The sequence below is a fragment of the Siniperca chuatsi genome, linkage group LG3, assembly GCF_020085105.1.
Source record: "Siniperca chuatsi isolate FFG_IHB_CAS linkage group LG3, ASM2008510v1, whole genome shotgun sequence".
NCBI classification, from domain to species: domain Eukaryota; kingdom Metazoa; phylum Chordata; class Actinopteri; order Centrarchiformes; family Sinipercidae; genus Siniperca; species Siniperca chuatsi.
The window spans coordinates 9,856,282-9,881,648 of NC_058044.1; the positions used below are offsets into that span (position 1 = coordinate 9,856,282).

The following is a 25,367-nucleotide window of genomic DNA, read 5'->3' on the forward strand; positions in this document are numbered from 1 at the left end:
CCTGCACATTATAATCAAGTACAGCAGTCCCTTAATAGATACTAGTATTTTAAGGTTTGTTGATACAACTCTGGTATTTTTGAGGCTGTATTTTGTGGTATTGGATTGCATTATAGAGTAAGATGATAATATGTTTGCTCATCTATATATGTAAATGAGGTGGACAAAATATTAACATTTCAATATATGCAATATATAATACAAACACACTACCAATAGTGTCAGGATGAGGCAGCTGATGATCCTTCTTCCATTTAATATTGGTGGGTGGTGATGGTGGTTTTGTTTTGACCGTTGATGATGAGTGGGGTGATGATGGTGACAATAAAGTTATAGTTGAAGTTGATATTGCATTGAATCGTGCAGGTGTTTCTCGTTCTCTGGCTACTTTCCCCCCCATATAACTGGCTGTTGTCATCGTTAACAATTAGTTCAGCATAAGATTGGTTAATAATTTCTAACAAAAAGGCTGACTTTGGTGGTCTTCCAAAGAGGAAAGTAGATGTTTACGTGTGGCCCTTGAACGCAACACAAGTCCTCGCCTCTTTTGTCGCTGAAAATAGGCCCTAATACTCTCTAACAGTTTGGGTTAGTTGGCTGCAGTGCGCGCCGTGTCAGGTTGCTGATTCCCCTGATTTTACATGCAGCACCTGTGTTTAACATTTCTAACGTCGTGCTGCAGACTCTGGATCAGCGCAGCGTGTTTTCTTTTACCCTGTAGTCAATTTATTTAACATGCCTAAACCAGTTAAGATTATCCGGCAGTCTTGGATAGAAACGTAAGACCTTTGCGTGGTCTAAACAATGTTAAGAAACAGAATTCTGTGATTTTGGTGTGGACCACCGTGAACTTTGACTGAAGCAGGGATGGAGAAGTTCCTTCATGTAGCTCCTCACTCTCTGGCTCTGGTGTTGTCGCAGCTTTGCAGAAAAGATGAAGAGGACTCCCCATCATCATCACCGGCCGTGCTCTCTGAAAAGTTACAGCATCACACCGGCTACGAGGTATTCGCTAATTTCAAAGCCGTAAACATGCAGCATTTCTGGAACAAGGCGCTGACGCACGCGCTGTCTGAGATCTTCTTCCTCGGCTGGATAGATGAGCATGTGCTGCTGATTCAGGGCAAAGAAGTTCACCTCCAAGTCCTCAGGAACGGATGGACCAGACGGACCCTAAAACCACCACAGGGCTTTGACATCAAGTGCATAGGTGGGTATGTTGGGTCATCCAGGTCATTAAATGGTAGAGACAATGTGCACAACCATGCTATTACACTCAACTGTAAAAATGCAAAGATAGACAAGCAGTTCTTTACATAAGAGTGGTTGGTTGCCGCTTAAGTTGCTGTGAATATGTTTGCAAACTATCTGCTATCTTTGCATAGGAAATTTGGCCTGCAGCGTGGCCAAAAACAGGCACATTAAAACCGACTCATCCACCACCAGTAACAAAGAAATATCCTTTAGAAAAAGCAGCACACAATGGCAGTAAACGCAAGCGTTTACAAGAGTGTTAACAATAAATACGACGTGCAGTGGCAATAACGTAATTAAATCTGGCAAATTGTAGCTTCCAACCACAGAGTCTGTCAGCATGATTATAGATGACATAAATAAAATGATTGAAACTTTGAACTCTTGTGGGCCACATTAACTCGCATGCCATTTAGCAGTATTTCCCATTATACTGTATATGTCTGTCTAGACCTGTAAGACTTGAGACTTGGACTGGAGTCAGATTTAAGTCACAAAAATGAGGACATGGACTTGACTGCTCTCAGACATCACTTACATGAGACCTGACTCTCTAAAGACTTGAGCTGACTTGAGACTTGATAGCAAAAACATCCAAGTCTCAGGTTTTTCCACTCTAAAATGCCGGAAAATAATAAATAACAAAACTGCAACAGTGACGCCTTGCATCCCTGTACACCTTAAATAATATTCAACTGGGGGAAGACTGTGTCAGATTTGGTTTGTAGGAGGAGTGCACTGTCGTTACTTCCCCAGCCAACTACGGTAGGTGTTGAAGTAACAAAGAACCAAATGTGAAAAAACAACTCTGCAACACTAGCATTTCACCAACGTGTTTCGGCGCAGGTTCTTCATCAGGGTGATTTACACAATGTGTAAAAACGCAGCCTATATTTACTCTACAAGACGGCTGTATCTATCAGAAATTTATATTTGGTTTGACTTGAGATGTGGACTTTTCTTGATTGACTTGAATGACTTTGGTGGTGCCACAAGAGACCTAAAAACATTTTGTGTGGTTCACTCCCCTGCTGCTTAGTTTCAGCTTGTGACCGCTGTTTGTCCATGCAGTTTCTCAGGCATATGTTGTCTGTCTGTAATCTAAATACCTTTCTGACAGATTTAGTTTGTGGCTCTTCAGAGCTCTGCTGGTTGTTTCATGATTCTTTCCACACCTCTTTAATAGCTGGCAAATCCTGCTGATCCATCTTAGCATCCCGCCTAATATGACCCTCCTTTTTTGTAATTGGAAGTTAAAATAGTTTTCCCTGAGGTTTTTATATGATATTGTCTACTCCTTCTGTGAGTCAAGTTAACAGTTCAGCTGGCAGGGTGCATAAAACCAGTCAGAGCTAGTCTGATGAGAGGAGTCAAGGCAGCATCTCACCTTATAACCTCAGCTGCTTCATATCATGTAGACTTACTCAGAGCCAGGATTTAGGCCCAATTCTACTCCAGATCAACATTCCCACACTCATACTCATCTTCTTCTGACAAGGCTATAACTCATGTATGTGCTGGGACAGGTTTGGACAACTTGAGGTATTGTCAGCAAGTCTAACTGCTGCACCAGTCATACTGCCCTCACAAGCTTCCCTATGTGAGCGTGTGTGTGTGTGCAGACGTGCAGCATGTCATAGATCGCCTTATTTATGTCTTTTTCACAAGCCTCAATTCAAAGTTATGGAGCAGGAGGAAGAGATGATGAAGATTTGATGAAGCCTTAAATCTTCAGTACTTGTTTGTTTGGTATATTGATCATCATATAATGCTGACGGAAACCTTGTACTTTAAAAAGTAAAAGCACGCCTAATATCATTAAAGTTTACTTGATGCATTTGTCCTGCAATTTAAAGGGATAAAAGTAAAAAAAATAGCAGGGGTTCTTGCAGTGTTTTATTGTGGAGGCAGGCCATCTCACTTGAAATAAGGACCACCTCCACTACCATCATAACAAATCAATAAACTTTTATGCAGGAACCTTCTGGGAAAATGAGCAGAGGTGTTGTTTCACACATCAAATTCCATATAGAGTATAGCTACTGTTTAGGTCGGCATTTAATGACTAAATCGATCACAAGACGAGAAACGTGGGGATCTGGGTGGCTTACCACCTCTGCTAAACAAGTTCCTGGGGGAGAATCTGTAGTTTAGTCTGTAGGTGTAACAGTATCTGCAAATCATTTTATAGATATACTTTCAACTCAAAGTTTTGGATTACACAATGTGTTTGTCTCAACTCAACCTGTGGCACCTACTGCTAAGGCATAACACTGACCAGACACTTCATTGTTCTGACTGAACTGTTTATTCTAGTGCGTACTGAATGTTCAAACACTTCTACAGCTAGTTTCATGTTATCCGATTTTTAGAGCCGCTACACGTTGATTGTATTGAATTGAAAAGCTTCAGTACCTTAGGGTCTGTTATAGTCTGAAGGTAAATCTTAAAATAGATTGTGATTTTGAGTCGCTGGTCTGTCTGTCAGAGGAAGTGATGTAGCTGCACTCACACTACTGAAGCAAACACTGATAAGCTGAGGAATGTTTGTCTTATAGCTAATAACTCACCAGACTCTATAATGCCAAAACCAACAGAGCATAAATGCAGTTGGTCCAGATGCAGATGAGATACTGATATATTTTTTGTGTTTTTCACAACTAAAACCATAAACCAGGACAGATATTAACTCGGAAATCGCCTCAGAACAGGACCGATGGTGAAAAGTCATTCTGTTGTGTCATGTAACAGTGCAGTGTCTTTTTCGTACTCACCTGTGTGGCCACCACATTATTGGACAGTATAATCAATCTCTAGTTTAATAGCAAGCTCATGTGAATTCAACCAGGAGTTAAATTTTAACCATTTTGCCTCTTTGAGATCACCTGAAAAAACTCCAGCATGCAAAACGTTCCTATAAATCAGTCAGGTAGTTTGGGCGGATTTTTCCCCTTAAAGTACCCAGAATCTTTCATTTGACTGTTGTTGCCTATTCTTCTTATGGAAAATGTCCTATAATGAGTAATGATGATAGTATACAGATGAAAACCACTGCAGTATTGATTTTCTGGTAGGAGCTGCAAGTTTCTGTCTGACTCATTTTCAAGTTCAAGTTCAAACAAAGTTCAGACAAATTTTCACCACAGGCTTTTCATTAACTTTGTGTGTAGAAGGTCAGCATTTGGCATAATATACACTTGCAAAATGATATGACAAAATTGTCTTTTATTAACAAACTTTTGGACAAATAAATGCATCTGAAAAAGTGTTTTTTTATAGATATGCCTTGCACAGAAGACTGTAGGAAGAAAACTCACAGACACCAGCTGTAGTACATGTTTACTCAGACATTATTAAGGCTGCAGGGTAAAATCTCCATCCCTTATATATAATTAACAGACAGCTCTAGATTATTTAAGTTTTCTTTAAGTCTTAGAAGGCTGAAGTCATATTGTTGTGAAACATATAGTGCATTTTAATCATATGACTGCTACATGTTTACATAATGCAGATTATCCCCCAAACTGCCTGATAATGTCTGATTAGGGCTGAGAGCCAAAAAGTAGCTGGATTAATACATTTAGACAAAAGTTGTGGATTTTCAGCTGTGTGGAAACAGTGTTTTTTAAAACTGACAATTCAATCTGATTAACTGAACTTTGTATCCGTTAGCAGGCTATAAACAATGGACTGGGAGGAGTGTGTGCTCTTAAGGAAGGAAAAGTGGAACATTTGTTCAGGAAAACACTATTGCACTGCGTTCCCTGCTATAGCACAGGTCTCCATTGAAAGGAAAGGGAGGGTCCCAGTAGAGAATTGGGGGAAATGTTTAACGCAGCAGATAGATATGTTGCCGTATATCTTAATGTCAGATCAGGATGTGTTACATATGTTGCTTTGTCCCTTTATTCAGTGTCTGGCCTAGAGCACTTACTTTAAGAAGACATGTGTTGTCATAAATGTTCCACTGGAGGGCAGACCACCGGCAAAAATGGTCCTGTTTGCAAGGAAGTTGGATGAAGTTGTAACAGGTTGCATATCCTTTACTGTCTGACAGCTCAGGACTACTGTCTTAAACAGCAGGATGGTTTTATCCCACTGTTGATATATTAATCTAAACACAATACAACATCAGTATCTATCATTCATCAAATCAAAAACAGGCTTTTGTCAGATTAACAGCCATGTGATTTCAAAATGTCATTATTCATTTTCATTAGTTTTTATGGGCTCTAAGACCACAATGTTTGGTAAACCTATGAAAGTCTGCTTCAATAATACACAACATATTAATCACCTTTAGGGCTGCTACTATATAATAAAAATAGAATTGAATGATAGTGAATTATAGTGTCCCAAAGCCCAAAGTGACCTCTTCAAATTCATATTGTCTTCAAATGACTTGCTTTATCCAACCAACAGTACAAAACCCAAATATATTCTTTTTGTCTTTTTTTAAAGTATTAAATCCTCACAAATGAGTAGATGGAACCAGTGAATGTTAAGCATTTCTGCCAGAAAAATGACTGAAACAATGAATCAATTATCAAAATTGTTGCCGATTCATTTTCTAATTTCTAAAACCAACTAATCAATTACTCGTTCCATCTCTAATCGCCTCACATTTGGAGTCAGCAGGATTTTCCAAGCTAGCAAGAATTCAAATTTTTGTGCTGTGGATTCATGTATTTTTCAGAAAATGTCTTTCCACTATCAGGACATCCTGCTACTTTTTTCTCCCAGTTAGTGTAACTGTGCCTTATAGTGCACACAAGTGTCGGAGGATCTCAGTTTCTCAGCAGCGATGCAGGAGTATTTTCTGTCCGTGTAACAGACAGTCAGTCCTTGTCTGTGTGGTGTCTGTCTGCTTCTATCTTGAGTAACTGGCGCTTTAAGGGAGCAACACTCAAAGGTAACAGCTATGAGATCATCGGCTTGCGTTGTCATGGCAACAAAGGCTGTTGCAGCACTACTGAGAAATAAAATGGCTGGCGTGGTGTCGCCTCCTCCTCCTCCTCACCCCTCCTTCCTTTCCTCTCCTCTTTCTCTTTGGTATCAGTGAACTGGAGCAGATTGGTTGTGACACCGCCCCCCCCCTCCACCCGTGCCCCGTCCTGCCCTCTCACTTTGCTCCTTATTCTGTCCCTCCAACCATCCATTCACACTCCACACATGTGAGTCAGCAGGAGTCTGCAGCTAGCAGGACCTGCCACTCCGGACATGATTAAGGTGATGCTTTGGGTTTTTCTTTTTCATTGACAGCTCCATACAGTGTAGTTACTGAATCAACTGGTAGAAAGCACTGATGAGGAAGACACAAATCAGCACCTTTTTAAAATGATTCCCTTCGGTTGTGGCCCTGTCAAGTGTTTAGCTTTGGTCCTACAATCAGGTGAGACACAAAAAGAGGAAGGATGGTGGTTTAAGGGGCCCCTCATCCTTCAAGAGCAGAGCTAGTAAGACAGAGAGGGTGAGGGAACAGAAGAGGACAGAGGGTGAGGATGGAAATTTAGCCAAAGATTCAGAGCCTGAGCTTTTCCCTGGACATCATCTGAGGGCTGAATATTTTGTGTGTGTGTCTCGAGCTGTTGATATTTGCTCTCCTCTCTGCCTTATGTATGTCCTCAATCTCTCTCCCTCTCTCTCTCTCTCTGCATCCTCTCCCCCCCTCCCCTCAGCCTCAATCACCCAGACACAGACGCATGCATGCTCACGCAGAATCGCGCGCAGCAGGCGGATGCGCGCATACACACTTTCTCTCACACACACACACACACACACACACACACACACATACACATACACACACACATACTCACACACCCTTCCTGGAGGTGCTGGGAGCAGCTGCAGCATTAGCGTTGAAAGAGATTTGCCGTTGACTGGAGTTTGCATCCCCCCCTGTTAATGAATGGATGCTACGGCGATAGGCTCAGGAGCTTCTTCCGTTGGATTGCGGGAAACGGTGGATATCTATTCTTGAATTTATTTATTTATTTCTATGCTCTCCATTTTTTTCTCCCCACCCTCTGCTGGTGTGCTGTTGTCGAAAGGACGATGGGGTCTTGTGCTTGATCGGATAAAGATGGAGGTGAACGTGGCGTCTCCGGTGCTTGGCATACTATTGAGGTTTCACTGCCCATTAGGGTGAATGGAGCTTTTATTTCTGTTTTTTTTAAGTGGGCTCTTTTGTTTTCCGGGGATCGGCCGAGCACTCCTGTGGTGAATTGAGCTATTGTCGAAGACTGGGCCTCTTAAGCTTTGAATCTTTGACTATCCATCCATCCCCTCCCTTCCTTCCCCTGTTACCTTCTACTCAAACGGAACAAACGGATCCCAAAACCTCCACTGAAATCTCTCCTCACCGTCCTCCTTGCTTCCAATGCCCCATTTCCCTCATCTCTACCCCTGCCCCCCCACCTCTCTCCTGCTCCCTCCTCCCACATCAGAGCGGCTACGTAATGTGCCTCCCTACGCATGCAAATGGGGATGCTACAAATGGTGGCTGGGACTGATGCCGATGAAAGGGTGATGCCTCGCGCAATCACCTGCACCTCCGCCGCCGCTGCCATCGCTCCAGATCAGCCTGGGAGAGCCCAGCAGCCGATGACAACCACCCACAGTGCGAACACAGTTGTTTGTAGCTTGCTCGTGGATGTAAATGAGACGTGTGTATGTGTGTGAAGGTGCACACTGGTTCCTGCCATGTCTGGTGTGTGATTGCTCTAGCGGGACGTTCTTACTGATGCGGGGGAGGCACTGAGCCTGAGGTTGGTCGACCTCCCCCTGCACACCCCCCCCCCCTCCCCACCTCCCTCCTTCCTTCCCCCACCTCCCCATTCCACCACCCCCCCACCCTCACCTTATCCCAGAAGCCCCCGGGGGTGAAGGCCACCTGGTAAAGGGGTCACGATGAAGAAGAACCGCAGCAGCCATCTGCGGCGGGCCTGGCCCAGCTCGGAGCTTACCGAACGCCCGCTGGAGCACAATCTCTCCCGTAGTGAGAAAGACATCCGTGTGCAGAAGCAGCATCTTCCTCCCCCTCCTCCCCCTCATTTCTCTCCGTCCCCGCCAAGTTATCGTGCGCCAGGTGAGTGTGACACTCCCACCAACAGAAGCTCCACCCTCTCCCGACCCAGAGCTGCTCGGAGTTTGATTTGGGGGCAAAGGCCAAAGTTCAAAGTGGACAATATTTTCATGTTAACAAGTAGGAAATGTTGATAACATCTCCTTTTCATTCCTTCTCTAATGTATCAAATGAGGTCAAATAGAAATAGAGAAGAAGGAGAAATATTTTTAATTATTTAAGCTTTCTCTTATTATAGACCCTATTGGACACTAATTTGGCTTGTTTTAAAAGTCATTAAACTATATCTCAGTGGGTCCAAATCTCTGTAACTTTCTTACTTCTTGACATATTTTCACATCTCCATATTTACTGACCCATATTTAAAAATATAAAAAAACTAATGGTACAACACAATGAAAAAATGTACATCCATTAATTTTGTACCATTAACATTTTTTTCATTATGTATAATATTTTCCTGAATATTCAAAAGTTCATTCCTTGTAGGATATATTAGTTGCACCAAATTCTGTGACAGATTTATATTTTGTGTTTTGTGAGATTACAAAAGGGCTTCTGGGGCATCTCACATCCCGAACCAATGTCCTTACCAAGAAAATCAGATCCTTTCAGTCTTTCCCTTTCCCTTTTATTATAAACATTTGCATATTTTTCTGCTGCTGTCTTCCTTGCTTCATTGTAAGATGTGAAACATAAATACTACAACCTCATTCCCACACCCCTCGGAGATTTGCTCTGTGTATACCTCACCAAAAACAAGTGAAATACTATAAAAGCACAGAATTTTTAAAAATGTTTTTTTTGGACCAATTTACTGGCAGATCCAGCTTTTCTCATGTTTACTAAAAAACGAGTAAAGCCGTGTAAAGCCACTTAAAGCTTAAGGGGCTGTGATACTAAGCAGAGATAACGTCATCGTGTTGCTTAACTGACCATTCAGCTGAGTGTGGTGAGGACTCAGGGCCCTGCACAGATTTCAGCTCAGCTAAAAGAAGTGTGGACAGCGAATGATAACAAAACTTTAAAATACTGATCAATGAGGCAACATTAATTTTGTTGGTTATCTGGAGACATAATGTTAGGTTAGAAATCAAATATGGAGGCTTTGATGATACATTTTCTATATTGTATCGTGTGATTCTCTATCGATCAGCAGATTTAGGTCAGAGGACAGGGTCAGCTACAGCACAGATGCTGCAGCGGTGGATTCAGTGTGTTGCTTTACAACCTTTCAGCAGGGCAGATGTTTGCTCTCAGAGGGGCTTGAAGCCAGGCCGTCTGGTTGTAGGATGATCTCACTACTCACTTCCGCTGACATCAAAGCCAGCTTAATTCAACAAAGGCAACAGAATTTCTGTGTGTAAGCTCTCAATGTGGTGCTAAAGTCAGTTATATTTTGTTCAATTTCAGATACGTTGGGTTTGACATTCTGAAGGATTGCGTAAGCTTCCTTTTTCTGTTCTGTGAGCTAATGTGAACGGAATAACGAGGTTGCAAAGACTCACAAATTTACGGTTGCTGCAGCAGCTGCCTCGCTTTGCTAACCTACGAGAAACAGGAGGAATGAGAGGCTAAGGGAAGCACAGAGAGGAGGGGTGGAGCTCTTCCAGGCAGCATGCAAACTGCTGCTGTTTGACCATTACATCATAGCTTCACACGCTGCGCCTGCTGTTCATTCATGATCTCACAGTTGTGCTTGTGCCTCCTCCTCTTCCTCCTCCTCCTCCTGCAGGTGACGTGTCTCCGATCAGTATGTCACCTATCAGCCAGTCACAGTTCATCCCGCTGGGGGAGATCTTGTGCCTGGCCATCTCTGCTATGAACTCTGCCCACAAGCCTGTCAACCAGGAGGCTCTGGTGGAGCACCTCACTGCCAGCTTCCCAGGTACGCTCCTCAAACCTTGTTTTTAAAATGGGACTGCACTAAAGCATGCAGAAACTGATTTTTGAATACATTATGTGGCAAATGTTCTATAAATACAAAGGTAGAAATGTTGCTTATATACACCTATGCATGTGTCATACCTTGGTTTATTGTCTTGTGATTTGTTGCTTATTAACATCCTGTCACTAAATTTTCCAAGCGAAAAGATTTATAGACTTAAAGTTTCATTTTATACACATCTAACATAAAAGCCAGGTTCAAAGAGCAAAGTAATAATCTATGTAGGCTTAAAACATCTATTGATCTCACCTCAGGGATCTGACACGCTTCATTGATTAACTGAGGATTGAGATATATATCGTCCTGTAAAATCTTGCAAACAGTATCATAATGTTTCAACAGGAATAGATCTGAAACGATTAGTCAATTAAGCGGTTAGTCGATGGATGGAAAATTAATTGGCAACTATTTTGATAATCTATTTGTTTTAATATTCATTTTTCAAGCGCCACACTGATGCCAGCCTCTCAGATGTGAGGATTTGCTGCTTTTCTCTGTCATATATGATAGTAAACAGAATACCTTTGGAATTTGGACATTTGAAGACATCACGTTGGGCTCTGAGAAATTATGGTGGACATTTTTCACTATTTTCTGACAAACTTGAATATCAAATCCACAATTACTCCAAAATGTTGGTGAAACAGGCCTAAAATGTACTAAAACACAGTGAACATCTTCAGCTCCCTGTCCCATCCTCCTCTACTATTTCTTTTACTCCTATACTGTTTTCGGTTTTCTTCACAAGTGACATGTATACATATTGATTGACATTGACATTGTCTATGAACCAATTATTTATGATTCTGTAATGTGGATATTCTGTTATTAAAGGGATTTGAAATATCTCAACCAGTTCTTATTTACTTAAAAATAACCAGACCAGTATTAATTGTTAAACTTGAATTCGGTGACAACATTTTATGTTGTTACAAATTATTATCTCATCTTATTATTATCTTATCTCTCCTCAAGAAAGGTTTTTTTTTTAGACTTTTTAATATCAGTTATCACATAACGCAAAACAAAGATTTCTTAGGATTAAAAAAAAAAACTATGATCTGTTTTTTACTGTCTCCAAATTGTTGCAATGCTCCAACAAAATGTTCACAATGTTGTTTATTTTAACGGTTTGAATATACATAATGTTTTAATAGTATAGTCATTTTCTTCTATACTAGAATTTATAATACAATTAAATCCAGGATTACTCTTAATGTTGGTGAAACAAGCCTAAAAATGTATTAAGGTTTAAAGTACAGGTTTAACCAGCATGTAACCAAGTTGGTCAAATTTAATGGGAAGCATGTCTTTCAAATTCGTCTTTACTTCTCTACAATGCCACAGTTGAAAGGAGTTGAACTTATAGGTTGCATCACTTGTGTAAAAAACTATAACAGGGGTGATGTAATGTCAGGCAACACAAGGCCTTCCTAGACAAAGGTTATGAGTGGTGATGTTCAAAATGGACTACTTTTAATGCTGATTTGGTGCTTTGCATCCTGATTAAATATCCTTAGGAGTCATCTGGGAATGGGATTGTTTAGTTTATTAAGTACCATTTGTTTTTACATACATATTAAATCTTAGATCATGTTATGGTAGGAGTATTATAGTAGATATTCAAGCCATGGACATTCCTTAAAATGCATGTGGATTTGTGTGAGCTGAGGTGGGGGTCGATTTAAGAAAAGTTAGGTTAATCAACAAAAAAACAAAAAAAACATTTGATGTCATGTAAAACTCACCTTTAAAAATAGAACATTGTCTGTTGGGGACAGACCCTCTCTGTACAAGTCCATGTTGTCTGCTGTCAAGGAAAATTCAAACCAACATAAGTTTAGTTTAAATTCTAGTGAGATCATAATGTTTCCAAAGATATTGAATCAAGCTGAATTTTAGAGAAACAATATCTACAATATCTCTATTTGATGTAATGGTGCATCCATGAAAAATGTGGCAACTTTGGTTTGAAGATTTCACTTAACATAAGCATTATATAGCTTGAATGAGATGTTGGGATAAGAAGATGCAGAATATATGCAGTATGTAATACTGTGATGCAGTGTGTTTTTTTTCAATCCATTTTTTTATGTGATGGGAAATTTAAGGGGAAACAGTTAAACAGTACTTCACTTTAGTTGGTCACCAGAATCTTCAAAAAATGTCCTAATAATTAGTTATTAGTTGGCTTTTTTTTTTTTTTTACCAATTTTGGGTTCAGTCATGCTCGGAAAAATATCTCACATCATCCTCAACCCAGTCCCATCTTTCACTGCTAATTTTTACTCATGTTTAATATGCCTCTGATGTGATATATATATCTGATTTACATTTTAATTTGTGTGTAAACTTGCAATGGTTGACTGAAACATCATGCAAGTACCACATTTTATTCATATTAAAATAGCCCTCATGTTGTTTTTTTATCTCTCCTTGACAAGCTCAGATTTTGTTTTTTTCACCTCATCATGATTCAGTTCTCACATTGTGCAAGACAAAGAATCTTGGGTTTTATTTTTAACTAAAATCTGTTCATTTTGATAATTTTACTGTCTCCAAATTGTCCCCATGCCCCAGTGCAAAGTGTTCAAAATGTCCTGTGTCCGAACAATTTTAATATAACTAACATTTTTTAACTGAAATTTATAAAACTGTGCTTCAACTTTGTTTGATCTGCGTTTCCTGCAGGCGTGCCTACACCCAGCACAGAGGTTCTGCGACATACGCTGAACATGCTGGTGCGAGAGAGGAAGATCTACCCAACTCCAGAGGGCTACTTCATTGTCACCCCCCAGACCTACTATATCACTCCTTCCCTCATCAGAACCAACAATAAGTGGTATCACCTGGATGATCGGCTGCCAGAGCGCCAACCGCAACAGCCACAGCAGCAGCAGCAACAACAGCCGCAGCAGCAACCTCAGCAATGCACTTCACCTCAGTCTGCCAACGTCACACCATCCACACCTGGCTGCCTGAGAGAGAGGCCTCCTCGGAAGAATCACAGTGACTCATACAACTCCTATCGCGAAGACCCGTCCAGACTTCACACCTCTGCGCTCCAAAGTAAGTCACCAAAGGAGCACAGGGGAGATTCTTATCAAAGTAAGCCGCCCAAGGATCACAACAGTGGGGAGCCTCCACCAACCACATCAGCCAAGGAGCACCGAGGAGAGCCGCCATCATACCCTTATCCCCCTCTTCCCACTTCCCCTCCTGTCCAGCAACCGCCGCCTCAAGATCCTGCAGATAAGAGCAAAAGCATCACTTCTTTCCCTTATAAAACTGACACTCTGACCAAAAAGAAAGAAGGAAGTGGTGGTGGTGGAAGTGGCGAGAAGCAATCCAAAAGATTCGGTCTCAGGCTCTTCAGGCTGAGTTTCAAGAAGGACAAAATGAGGCAGCTGGCCACCTTCTCAGCCCAGTTCCCCCCAGAGGAGTGGCCTCTTCGTGACGAAGATGTGCCAACCACGCCCATTCCCCGTGAGGTGGAAATGGAGATAATCCGCCGAATCAACCCCGACCTAACAGTGGAGAATGTGGCAAGGCACACGGCTGTGATGAAGAGGCTGGAGGAAGAGCGTACGCAGAAGAACAAGGCAGGGTCTTCGGCCCAGCACAGTGCACGCAGCAGGAGGGGGAGGGGCCACAGGAGGGCCCCACACGGTAAGTCCCGCTCACACAGCAAGCCCCGAACCTCCAGGGGAGACCCGTCTGAAGGTTCAAACTGGGACCTTTTGTTCATGGAAAGGGATTACCGCTTCTTTAGCCATTCGTTAGTTCGTTCGCCTCGGGAGGCCATGTACACCTTGGAGCGCAGGCGAAGTGGAGGCGCAACATACCTGGTCCATAGCAACCCCAACATTACTGAATCGTACTGCCCTGTTACCCCTGAGTGGGACGTGTCTGGGGAGCTGGCCAAGAGGCGGACGGAGATGCCCTTCCCAGAGCCATCACGCGGGACGTGCCAGTCCAGAGTGCAAAGAAGTCACAGTCACAATCAGGACAGGAAGTCGCGTCACGAGAGGTCAGATCAAGCTAAGGAACGCTCTCGGTCTATGGACAACTCCCTCAAGGGCCCGACACTGGGGGCGCCAGAAGACTTTGAACCCAGTCTGGAGGAGCGTAGTCATTACTACACCGATGACGGCACCCTGCGTGCCACGCAGAAGTCCTCCCACTACTCAAGGATCATGTTCTCTGCTGCTAAGTTCCACTCTGATTTTAATGTGCCTGATTTGGGGAAAGGGAGTTTGGATGAGTCAAGGATCCGGAGTACGATGGAGAGGAACAAAAGCAGAGACAGCTTGCCTACATACAATGAGCTAATGGGACTTTCTCCTAAGCCCTCAACAGATGAGTACTTCCAGTGCAATACGTCAAATGAAACAATCCTAACTGCCCCTTCGCCTCAGGCAAAATCAGAATATGACACATTAACCTCATCAGGGGGACTCCGAAAGGGCTCTCCGGCTGACCGCCAAACGCCTCACCTCAACTCTCCTCACACGATGGAGTACAAAGAGGACTTGTCGGCAGCAAAGGGACAGAATGGCTCAGTGCGACTGACGCCAAGCCAGACGCCGGAGCCGGTGCAAAATGCCCGTTTAACGCCACACCAACACAATGTAGATCCCGGAGGGGGAGGAGGCGGTATGGTGATCAAGAGGAAAGAGATCTTCAGCAAGGACACTTTGTTCAAACCTCCACACAATGCCTTGTCCACAGGCTACGTGGACAGCAGCTACACCAAGTCCGGCACATTGCGGAAAGCCTCACATGCCAAATCAACAGAGGCCCTAGACAATCCTGAGCCCCAGCAGCCTTCCAATTCAACCACTTCCTCAGCGTCACCTGCAGTTTTACAGGGCTGCTTAGAGCCAACAGTCCCCTCTGCCTCCTTTGACTATTATAATGTATCAGATGATGAGGAAGAGGAAGAGGCAGAGGAGGACTCGCACAAAGAGTTGGCGAAGGCAGAGGACAACAAAGACCACGGGGAAGGGGGTGGTAACGGTGGAGGCAGTGGTGGTGGTGGTGGAGAGGGAACCATGCAGTGGCTACTGGAGCGGGAGAAGGACCATGATCTGCAGCGGAAACTGGAGACCAATCTGACCTTACTCAGTCCCAAGGAGACGGAGAACAGCAGCAGCCAGAAGTCGGCCCACTCTGCCCGTTTGGACAGCATGGACAGCAGCAGTGTCACGGTGGACAGTGGATTCAACTCCCCCAGGTATGTGCTGAAATTAACTGTACATGTGTATTATCACCTTACACTATTCAAACTGTTTGTCCTTATCTTAACTCAAGGGCCACTTGCTCGCTTTTTTTGGAGCCTTCAGCTGCATCTCACAGTTTTCCTCAGTGGATGGAGTTTGCTCAGTTGTCATCACGTGACCTAACTATGCAACTTTGGTCATGTGATAACCTGTTGTTATTATTTTTGTTATCTTGCACTCTCATGAATGTAAACTATTAGCAGGATATGCTACCAAACTGAGATAATTCACTTAACCATAACACAGGATTATAGAGAGGCTCCCAGGTTAATGCATTTACAATCAAATTCAAGTCTTGACTTTGTATCTACACTCATTGGCCACTTTATTAAGTACACCTGTACAATATAATTCAATCCACGGCCCTGCCATAACATCTATCTTTAAGAAGCTCATAATGTTCAGTTTTTGGTGACATTGTCAGAAATATGTAAATTAAATTATATGTTTACTATTGTGGTTGGATTGAATTTACAGGTGTAAAGGTGTAAGTAAAGAGGATACTGGTTGTATATCTATATTCTGTATTTATATTGAATATCGTTTTTTGCTATTCTAAGATTAGCTCTTAGTGATGTGTTCCAGCGGTGCTGTTAAATCAGAAAAAATGTTTGTTAAACAGTCAGAAGGACCGGTTTCCTGCTTTAACAACAGTCTAGTAACATTTCTGTGAGAAGACTGGATTAATCTTGGTTTCTATAAGAGGTGTGCAGTGGTGTTATGCTCACACTCCACTTCATAAGTTTCGACCCTGGACTTGGTTGTGGGGTTAATTGTGTGGGGTTAAATTTAACGCACTTAATTGTTAAATTAAATGAATTTGTTTCACAGATTCTGACTTCTTTCGTAACAGACATGGAAGTCTGCAAAATATATAGCATTACCACCAGTTTCATGATAAACAACAAATACCTTCAAAGTATTCCAATAATTTATTAATTACGTTGGTTGGTGTATGAATAACTGGAATGGTATTTAAAGCAACTTGGCAATTCACAGGCTTTGATCTCACAGCTGTTGTCATTATTTCCTTCATCTTGAAGGCAACAAATGGCTTACTAACCTTTGGAAGTGACTGTACTAGTAACAGATTATACCAGACTGTGTTACAGTAAATTTTTTGTTTCAACTTTAGATGAAACAGACAGTAAAGGTAATAACAAGCAACTCATTTATAAATACATGTTATGTACATAAAAGACAGCTTAAGCAAATGACAAATGGATAAAAAGCATTAATATGACATCAATAGTTTATATAAACAACTCCAAACATCTGTTTATCAGACAAACAAATGTACTAGCTAGGAAGCGATCTTTGCTGAGTGAAACATAAACGCAGTGCAGGAGTTTAACATTGGTGAATCACTAGTGAACCATCTAAGCATGATTTAGCAGACAGTTAGAAGGGGTATTCCACCAATTTAATATTGCACCATAAAGCTATGAGAGACAGATTAAAAAAAAGAATAGTCCCAATCAAAGCAGCAGAGGACGAGATATTCTGACTTTTATTGCCTAGTATGGGTTAGGCCATACACTTCCCATGATGCAACTCACTAGCATCTGTCATTAGACCCTCCTGTTACAAACCCATGTCTTTTTTCAAACTCCACACCTCCACTTTGTAACACTGTCAAAAACTTGAAATCTCAATCCATGATAATAGAACATAACCCTGATGACATCATCTGGGTTATAAGATGGTGTGGTCCCTCATTCGTCCAGGAGTGTTCCATTGTAGAAAAGGTTTCAGTCGTAGTCATCTGGAAAACAGTGTCCAGATGACTACGACTGAAACCTTTTCTACGATTCATCTGGGTTATGTTTTCAGATTTTAGAAACCTCCCTTCAGAGCCACAGAAGACATTTATACAACTGTTTTCACAAGCTGATCATCGTGTGTAAAGTTGATGAAATGCCCCTTTAATACATATTATAAATGCTACATATGTAGGATTCTGAGAAAGTATCTCTTTAGACAAAATTATTGGGTTTAAATATATGAGGAATAAATAATGTAGCATTAGCAATTTTATAACACATTGAACATGTGCTACATATTTATAATGTATTATATTAATATGATTTAATTAATTATCAACTCTTAAAATGGTTATGGCTTTTACTCATAAAATTGCCTTTATCTATTTTTATGTATTTTTCTGGACGAATGACGTAAAAAAACAAAAAAAGCTTTTTTGCTTATCTGTAAAACATTTTTTAAATGAAGGAAACCTTTCCCTTTCCTGGAAGGAATTTGCCTTTTTTATTATTCTCATTAACTACAATTTGTCTGTTTTTTCCCCTCAGTGTGCAAAATATACTAAAATAGTTTCAGTTGTATTTTAGTAGTATTCCTCTTTCTAGCCAATCACCACTTACGCTATACACAATATGAGATTTTTAATTGGGTATTTTGATTCATAGTGTATTTTGAAACCAAACACTTGACTTTGTGTTGTCTCTTGTGCAGGACGCGTGAAAGCCTTGCATCCAACACATCCAGCATAGTGGAAAGCAATAGACGGCAGAATCCAGCGCTGAGCCCCGGCCACATTGGCACCAGTAGTATCGGACTGCCATTCAGCTTTCGCGCCATCCCAGAACCCCCCACCACACAGCCTGAGAAACTCCAGAAGTCATCGAACTGCCTGGCCTCCATCACCAGCGTCTGACAGGCAGCACAGACTGAGACCCTGAAGGTGGTGGAGGAGAGAGGAAGTGAGGTGTTTCACCATTTTGACCCTCACTTTCCTCAACCAATACACACACACATACACATAAACACACATCTTCAGACTCCTGAGAATCCATTTACTGGGACTGTTACAAAAACAGGCATGGCTTCAAGAGACTGTTCCCACAGCTTCAAGAACTTTACTGCAAAAAAGAGAAGAAAAACTACAGAATATCAAGACCACTGTAGGTGAAGAAACCTACCTGAAGTACTTTGAGTTTGGTGATATGGACTCTAGTTTGGCTTATATCAAGATTCTTGACTATTGGTATTGGAAAGTAGTAGACTATAGGATTCAAGTTACATTTGGAAATATCGAAAACTTTTTATATTACTTAACAATACATGTCCAATTAAATGTTCTCCTTCCTGAAATAGCGTCAAGTTCTTCAGGACGATTCAATGTATCAGCACAATGTCGAGACAATAAAAGTTGATCCTGAGAACAACGAATGAAAGATATAAAAACATAAATCAGCTCAGATTTGTGTACCGCAATGCAAATGATGTATGTATACTCGATACTTTTGATATCCTAATTATTATAATGGTGGTATTAAAGATGCTATGTGACCAAAAATTATGTTTGGACAAAATGAGCTGCACACTCACCCCTCACATGTACGTGACAGAACATCACAGATATTTTCACAAAACAGACTCACCACAAGGTTCATTAAGTATCCGTTCTGGAGCTTTCAGTCATGTCACATGATCTTCTTCAGCAGATGGAGTTGGCTAAGTTTGTCAGGGAATTGTAGTAATTTACATTTTTCTAAGCACTTTAACATCTTTTGTTGTCCATGTTAGCTTAAAAGTTGAAATTCATTCTTGGCCTTGGAAACCAAGTCCATTTGTAGCTGTTCCAGAGCTTTCAAACATATCACTTGATCTTCCCCAGTAGATGCCCAGTTGTCATTAAATTGTAGATTTTTTTAGTGAGATTGTTTTGTCTACTATTGTTTCCAAGGAAAGTCAAGAATGAACTTTTCAGTCTCATCACAGTCAGTAGTTTATGAGGAGGAATGGATTTGAAATTATTAACAGGTTCCTGGAGTCTCAAGCGTGGTATTAATATAAAAATGTTGGGTTTATTTTGGGAACTCTGAGCTGTTTTTGAGATTATCCAGAGTCGATTAATTGATTAGTCGATCAACATGAAATTAATTGGCAACTATTCTGATAAGTGATTAATCTTTTAAGTCATTTTTAAGCAACAATGGCAAAAACTGACTTGTTTCAGCTTCTCAAATGTGAATATTTTCTGCTTTTCTTAGTCGTCTATGATAGAAAATTTGACAAAACAAGACATTTTAAGGCATTACCATGGGCTTTGGGAACTTGTGATGGGTATATAGATCATACAATTAATGGAGAAAATAATCGGTAGGTTAATCAGTAATGAAAATAATCTTTAGCTGTAGCCCTACACATGGCGCACTGTGGGAATTGTAGGCAGAATGAGTAGAGCGTGTGACTACACTCAGCAGTTGTGGGTGTGAGATAAAGAAGTTATCAGTTCAACCTGACTTCATTTTTTATTTTTGTTCAAGACAATAGTTCCTAATGAACTGTTGACACTGGAGTCTGTGCAATATCCAGAGTAACAAGGGTAATCATTTTAGAGCTGAAATTATTAGTCGATTGACAAAAAAATTAATGTGCAACTTTTTTGATAATCAATTAATAGTTTGAGTAATTGTTCGAGTAAAAAATGCCACACATTTCCTGGTTCCAGCTTTTAAAATGTGATGATTTTTGTCATATATGTAAGTAAACTGAACATCTTTGCTTTTTTAACTGGCAAAGAAAGATACCTGAATATGTGACCTTGGGCTCAGGGAAATTATGTTAGTCATTTTCACTACTCTCTAACTGTTTATGGACAAAATGCTGAATCAATTTATCATGAAAATAACCAGCGGATTAATTGATAATGAAAATAATTGTTAGTTGCAACTCTAAATCATTTTGTGATTTTTTCAGTGCAGTCCAGAAAAAGAGTGGTGTGCTCAATGGGTAAGTCTTAGGATGCATCCACTTTTTCATTAAAAGTTGGTGCGCTTGAAGAAAAATGATTGTAATCTTTAGACAAAGAGCTTTAGGGACTCACTTTTATAGGAGCAGGACCAATGTGAAATTTATAATGAAAAGCCTTTATAGGTTACACAGCTTGTTCATGAGTTAATTTTTTTTTAAAAACAGACCGGTTTGAACCTTTGATGGTCTTCATCAGGGTTTAAAGGCTTTGAATAGAAAAGGATAAAAAGGATTTTTACTATAAATTCCACATTGTCCCTGCTCCTATGTGCACAAGTACCTGAAGTAATTTTTTAATGCTTTGAGGGTAGATACCATCAGGGGTAAGTGAGAATGTTATTTCTAATTTGGGTGAACTTGTCCTGTCCTTAAGTTTGGCTTAAACATGCAGTGATGGTTACAGCAGTCTGACTGAACTATAGATGGAGCCAAAGTTAAAACACTGGCACAGATCTATCACACTGCTGTGAAACCACAGCCTGACCAAGTCAACCTGACGCAGGTCCTACTATGTATGGTATTAATTCAACATGAATATACACCATGAACACCACAGAGCCTTGCTCTCATAATAAAAGTTCAAATTAAAAGTACAGTTTCACCTTAAAACAGGCATTTATGGGTTTTATACATGTTCGATCAATGTTCTGTATTCATCTCAGAGAAGGTCAAGCTATCATGAAAAACCTACAACCACTCATTTTAAGTAAAAGCACTAAAAATACTTACTTTTGGAGTGAAACGGTTGAAGATCCATTTCAGAGCACTGACCTTTGAAAAAGTTCAAACTGAGCGCCCCCTGGTGGTTAACTGGCTGCATAACAGTGGCAGCAAACAGCTGGAGGTGTGTTGCACCAAATGTGCGATGACAGCTGAAGCTCATCAACTGATCCTATAAAGGTAAGTGGCTTATCCTCAAGATACCACCAAGCTGTGGTGTTTAAAAGTAGTCAAAAGTAGAACAACATTACTGTTGTTAAGAGCCTACAATGATTCAAGCCGTGATGCATATTGATATGTTTCTATTATTTCACTCATAATTATAAATCTTGACTCACTCTAGTACCTCACTGTGTTTATTTTAATGGCAGTACCTACAGTATGGAATTTTATATGGAGTCTGGAAGGTACCGCCATAGTAATTATAAACATTTTCAGTGCTTAATTGTAATCAGTTTATAAACTGATTCATTTAAAAAAGCAATTACAAACGTATGAATTAAAATTGCTTTAAAAATGATCAGAGCAGCAACAGTAGATCTGATTGATCAGCTGTTCTGTGATTCTGTGAGTCATGTGTGGGGTCAGAGGTCATCAGCTGAGCAATCACAGCTCCTGTTGTTGCTCTTTGGGTTGGACATCATTTAATTTTCAGCTGGCACACTGCTTTCACATCTTTAAATTACAGCATTGCAGCATAATGTTAAAGCTGAAAACAAATGAATTGTGAAGATGAAATATGATAGGAATACATAAATAAATGGAATAGCAGAAACAAAAATTTTACAGTCGCAAAATAAGCTTTAGAGGTGTTGGTAAGCAGATTTTACCTGTGGACGGAGCCTGGCTAACCGTTTCCCCCTGTTTCCAGTCTTTATGCTAAGCTAAGCTAACTAGCTTCCGGCTGTAGCTTCATATTTAGCGTACAGACTGGGAGTGGTATCGATCTTCTCATCTAACTCAAGCAAGAAAGCAAATATATAAATATATATATATTTCCCAAAATGTATCAGTGTATAAACTGATTATAATTTAACACTGAAAATGTCTATATTTACTCTAGTGGCACACTCCAGACTCCATAGAAGAACACATAAAATGGCTGTAGAAATAATAATAGATACAGATACAGAAGCTTTAAAGTGATAGAAACAACTGCAGACAGGAAATAAAAGTTAGTTTAACAAAAACACTCAAATGGGCTTCAAGGTTGTTTTTTTTACGATGGTTTCTTTTACTACACCTTTGTGACTGGGAAACTGATGAATAAATTACAACAGACCTTGTATGCAAATAATCTGAGCCATTAAATACCATAAAATGTGCTTATAGAATATAATTATGTGACAGAAAACACTTTATATATAATTATCACAAAGGGAAAATGCCAGGATTCAATTTATGGATCAATATTTGGCACTCGGCACAGTACTTGTTGTCTCGTCTAAACAGGTCAAACATTAATTCATTCACAAAGCATAGCAATAATCCATGAAACACAGATGCGTGTAGTTTTTTACCTGTGTGTATTTTAATGACAGAGGACGTCATGTGTCTCCGAACTACAGACACGGAGGTGGAATGATAAAACAAAGACTACAGTGGATCAGGGTCACCTGGAGCTTGGCACGTACAGCAATGAATGATTCAACTTAAAAACATACACTTTACAGACATACACGCACATTATTTCTCTATAAATCTCCTATAACACACACTTACATGTTTGCATTTAACACAGAAATTATGCAGCCTGTGTGCAACTTTACAGCACTTTGCTCTCCACGTTCCAAATTTACAGAAGGGAAGTGTGTGTTCGGATATGTTCGGGAAAATGCACACAAATGAGGTGTGTAAGCGTGTGTGTTATGTATCTCTGAGAGCAGCTACAAAAATGACACACAAACACACATGCACCACTGACACCCTATCGCGCACACAGATTACATTTCCCATGTTTCGTTTTTAATTAAACAATAAAACCATTCAGGATCTCCAAACAAATGAAATACGCTGCCAAAAAACCTCGAAAACACTCCGCTGACACAAGACACCTGTGCAAGAGCATAGGAGCGACCTCCGATAGCATACATTTTGGTTCTAAGGCAATATTGTAGTTCCACAGGACTAGTGCTGTTGATGCAGTGTGCTGTTTGCACGCTGACTGTGTCTCCTATTGACAACCTTTATTTCCATCCGCAGTCATCTGTCATTCAGTGTATTTTTATTTTTAGCACCATGGGAATCTCTCCTTCAATCAGAACCGTGTCACTCCGAGAGACAGCTGTGAAAATATTCCCTTCCGATATCCACTGGGAAAAAAAATAAAAATCTCACGATTTTTTTTTTTTTTTGGGGGGGGTGGAAACTGGAAACATCCATGAAAGTTTGTTACAAGATGGTGCAAACTCAAAAACAGCACACACAACATAATGCAAGGCTTAACATTAACATCACATCTCATTTGGAAATTCTCCACTTGCATTTTTTATTTTTTTTTCCCCCATTCCACGATGGTCGTCTGCATAAGCTTTAAGCAAAAAGGGCAAATGACGGACTTCAGCCTTTTGTTTTTTGTTCTTTTCTCTGTACACACAGACACACATACAGTAAACACAATGGGTTTTACAATAAGACGTGAAATAAAATCATCTGCAGCCGTTCTGAGCTGGGTTGAAGAGACCAGTTCCCAGGCATCAAAGGCAATAAAAATGTTTCCTCTCAGTTACTGTGGGTATAAGCAGCCGTCTGATCACAGTAAGTCGCACAGTTCAAGGATCAATAAGTCAGAAAATACTCAAAACTCCCGTGTTGGATGCTTTTTTCTTTTAGGTAGAAGTTCCTTACTTCCTGAAGCATCTATAGTTTATAATTCTGAATATGAATTTAGTGTGTTTATGTGTGTGTTTCTTTTGTTTGCATTTGTGCACCCATGAGTATCTCAGTAAACTGATTTGGATCTTCAGCAGCCCTCTGTCCACACTGAGGGTGGCTTGATGTCCAGTAATGAAAACCATCTCCTCCACAGAAATGGCTCACTCGATCGTCAGCATATTCGTATTTCAACACAATTTGGTGAAGCTCGTATTGACGTCTCGTTGTTTTTCCCGTCTCATCTCAGAGTGTGAGGGAGACAAATGTTCACCTAAGTTCCTCCCCCGTGGCTGGTGAACGTCCACGTCTGTCTGTGGGTCCGAGAAGAAGGGACAGGTACTTTTCTTGTTGCCATGGTGAAGGTCAGGGTAACAGTGGCGGGGCTGCACAGAGGTCAGAGGTCACGGGCTGCGTGTGAGGTCATTTCCTGGTGTGAAGGCTCTCCTGGAACTTGGTGCTCGTGTAGCGGATGTGGAAGCCCTTCTTGCTGATTGTGTCATCGCTATGGAAACGGATCAGCATAGCGCCTCCGGCCGAGTAAATCCCCTCCCTGGGCTGAGGAGGGGAAGATAGAGACACATGTGAAGCACTTTCTCAGCCATTTAGAGGTTCATATCACTGCTTTTTTTGTTGTTGAATAATTTACTGTAGTCCGTTAACTACAAATTAGATATACTTTACATCACAGCTTAGGTGTGTTTTGTGTGTATTTTTTCCACCTTCCAGGTAGCCCTAAGTTTCCATTCATTCTGTAACTGAAACTTGAAACTGGTTTGAGCTGTGTTATCCTCACTGGTGGAACGTAACTCGGTATAATTACTTCTGTACTTGAGTACAAATGTCAGGTACTTGTACTTTATTGAGTATCACTCACAGGGGCCATTTTTCCACACAGAGTACTTTTATTTCTTGTAATGGAGTAAATTTTACAGTGTGGTATTGCTACCTTTACTTAAATAAAGGATCTGAATGCTTCCTCCATCACTAGTTATCCTTCACAGTGAACAAGTTATAGTATTACAAGGTAAGGCAAGGTACACTTTTCTTAACAATCTAAACTGCATTACAACTAGAACTGGGGTATTATTATATACAGTATATTTATTACCTGTGTTAACACAATACCTGAATTTCAGTATTTTTTTTTAAGTTTGAGAAATATAAATGTTCTTCAACAAAACCCAGTTGTTTCTTAAAGCATAAGTGCTTACTATTGAAACACACAGCTGTACAAGAACTTTAAAGTAACAACAAATACAAATACAAAAAAGTTATGATTAAATTAGGAAATATCTGTTTATGTGTACTGTGATGGGTTACACAACTCAAGCAAGGCAAAAGTCTGCTAAGAACGTTTTCACACCAAATAGAAATGATTGGAAACTAATGTCTGCCTGGATTGGTAAGAAAAATGTATATAGTA

At 40.5% G+C, this 25,367-nt stretch overlaps 3 protein-coding genes across 6 annotated transcripts in view; 2 read left to right on the top strand and 1 right to left on the bottom strand.

Moving 5' to 3' along the window:
- The first annotated feature begins 533 nt into the window (after nt 1–533).
- LOC122873625 (storkhead-box protein 1-like) lies at nt 534–6,897 on the top strand. The gene is made up of 2 exons (XM_044190590.1): nt 534–1,210; nt 6,314–6,897. Exons 1-2 carry the CDS (start codon nt 868–870, stop codon nt 6,430–6,432), a joined length of 462 nt encoding a protein of 153 aa, XP_044046525.1. The 5' UTR covers nt 534–867; the 3' UTR covers nt 6,433–6,897.
- Nucleotides 6,898–6,953: 56 nt separating this feature from the next.
- On the top strand, nt 6,954–18,890 carry stox2a (storkhead box 2a). Its single transcript, XM_044190589.1, has 4 exons — nt 6,954–8,344; nt 10,077–10,229; nt 12,981–15,525; nt 18,047–18,890. Exons 1-4 carry the CDS (start codon nt 8,167–8,169, stop codon nt 18,246–18,248), a joined length of 3,078 nt encoding a protein of 1,025 aa, XP_044046524.1. The 5' UTR covers nt 6,954–8,166; the 3' UTR covers nt 18,249–18,890.
- Nucleotides 18,891–22,579: 3,689 nt separating this feature from the next.
- The window catches only part of tll1 (tolloid-like 1), a 65,181-nt gene continuing 62,393 nt past the window's right edge, over nt 22,580–25,367 (bottom strand). For all 4 annotated transcript variants that reach the window (XM_044191480.1, XM_044191479.1, XM_044191481.1 and 1 more), the window contains one exon: nt 22,580–24,499. In XM_044191480.1, coding sequence (XP_044047415.1) covers nt 24,365–24,499 — 135 coding nt within the window. In that variant the 3' untranslated portion in view covers nt 22,580–24,364. The remainder of the gene's footprint in view (nt 24,500–25,367) is intronic.

Bases quoted from the DNA above. Each gene is read 5' to 3' on its own strand.
- stox2a (XM_044190589.1), top strand. From the start codon at position 8,167: ATGAAGAAGAACCGCAGCAGCCATCTGCGGCGGGCCTGGCCCAGCTCG. The intron at 8,345-10,076 runs GTGAGTGTGACA...CTCCTCCTGCAG, and splicing joins GCCAAGTTATCGTGCGCCAG to GTGACGTGTCTCCGATCAGT. The intron at 10,230-12,980 runs GTACGCTCCTCA...CGTTTCCTGCAG, and splicing joins CCTCACTGCCAGCTTCCCAG to GCGTGCCTACACCCAGCACA.
- LOC122873625 (XM_044190590.1), top strand. From the start codon at position 868: ATGGAGAAGTTCCTTCATGTAGCTCCTCACTCTCTGGCTCTGGTGTTG. The intron at 1,211-6,313 runs GTGGGTATGTTG...CTTTGGTATCAG, and splicing joins CTTTGACATCAAGTGCATAG to TGAACTGGAGCAGATTGGTT.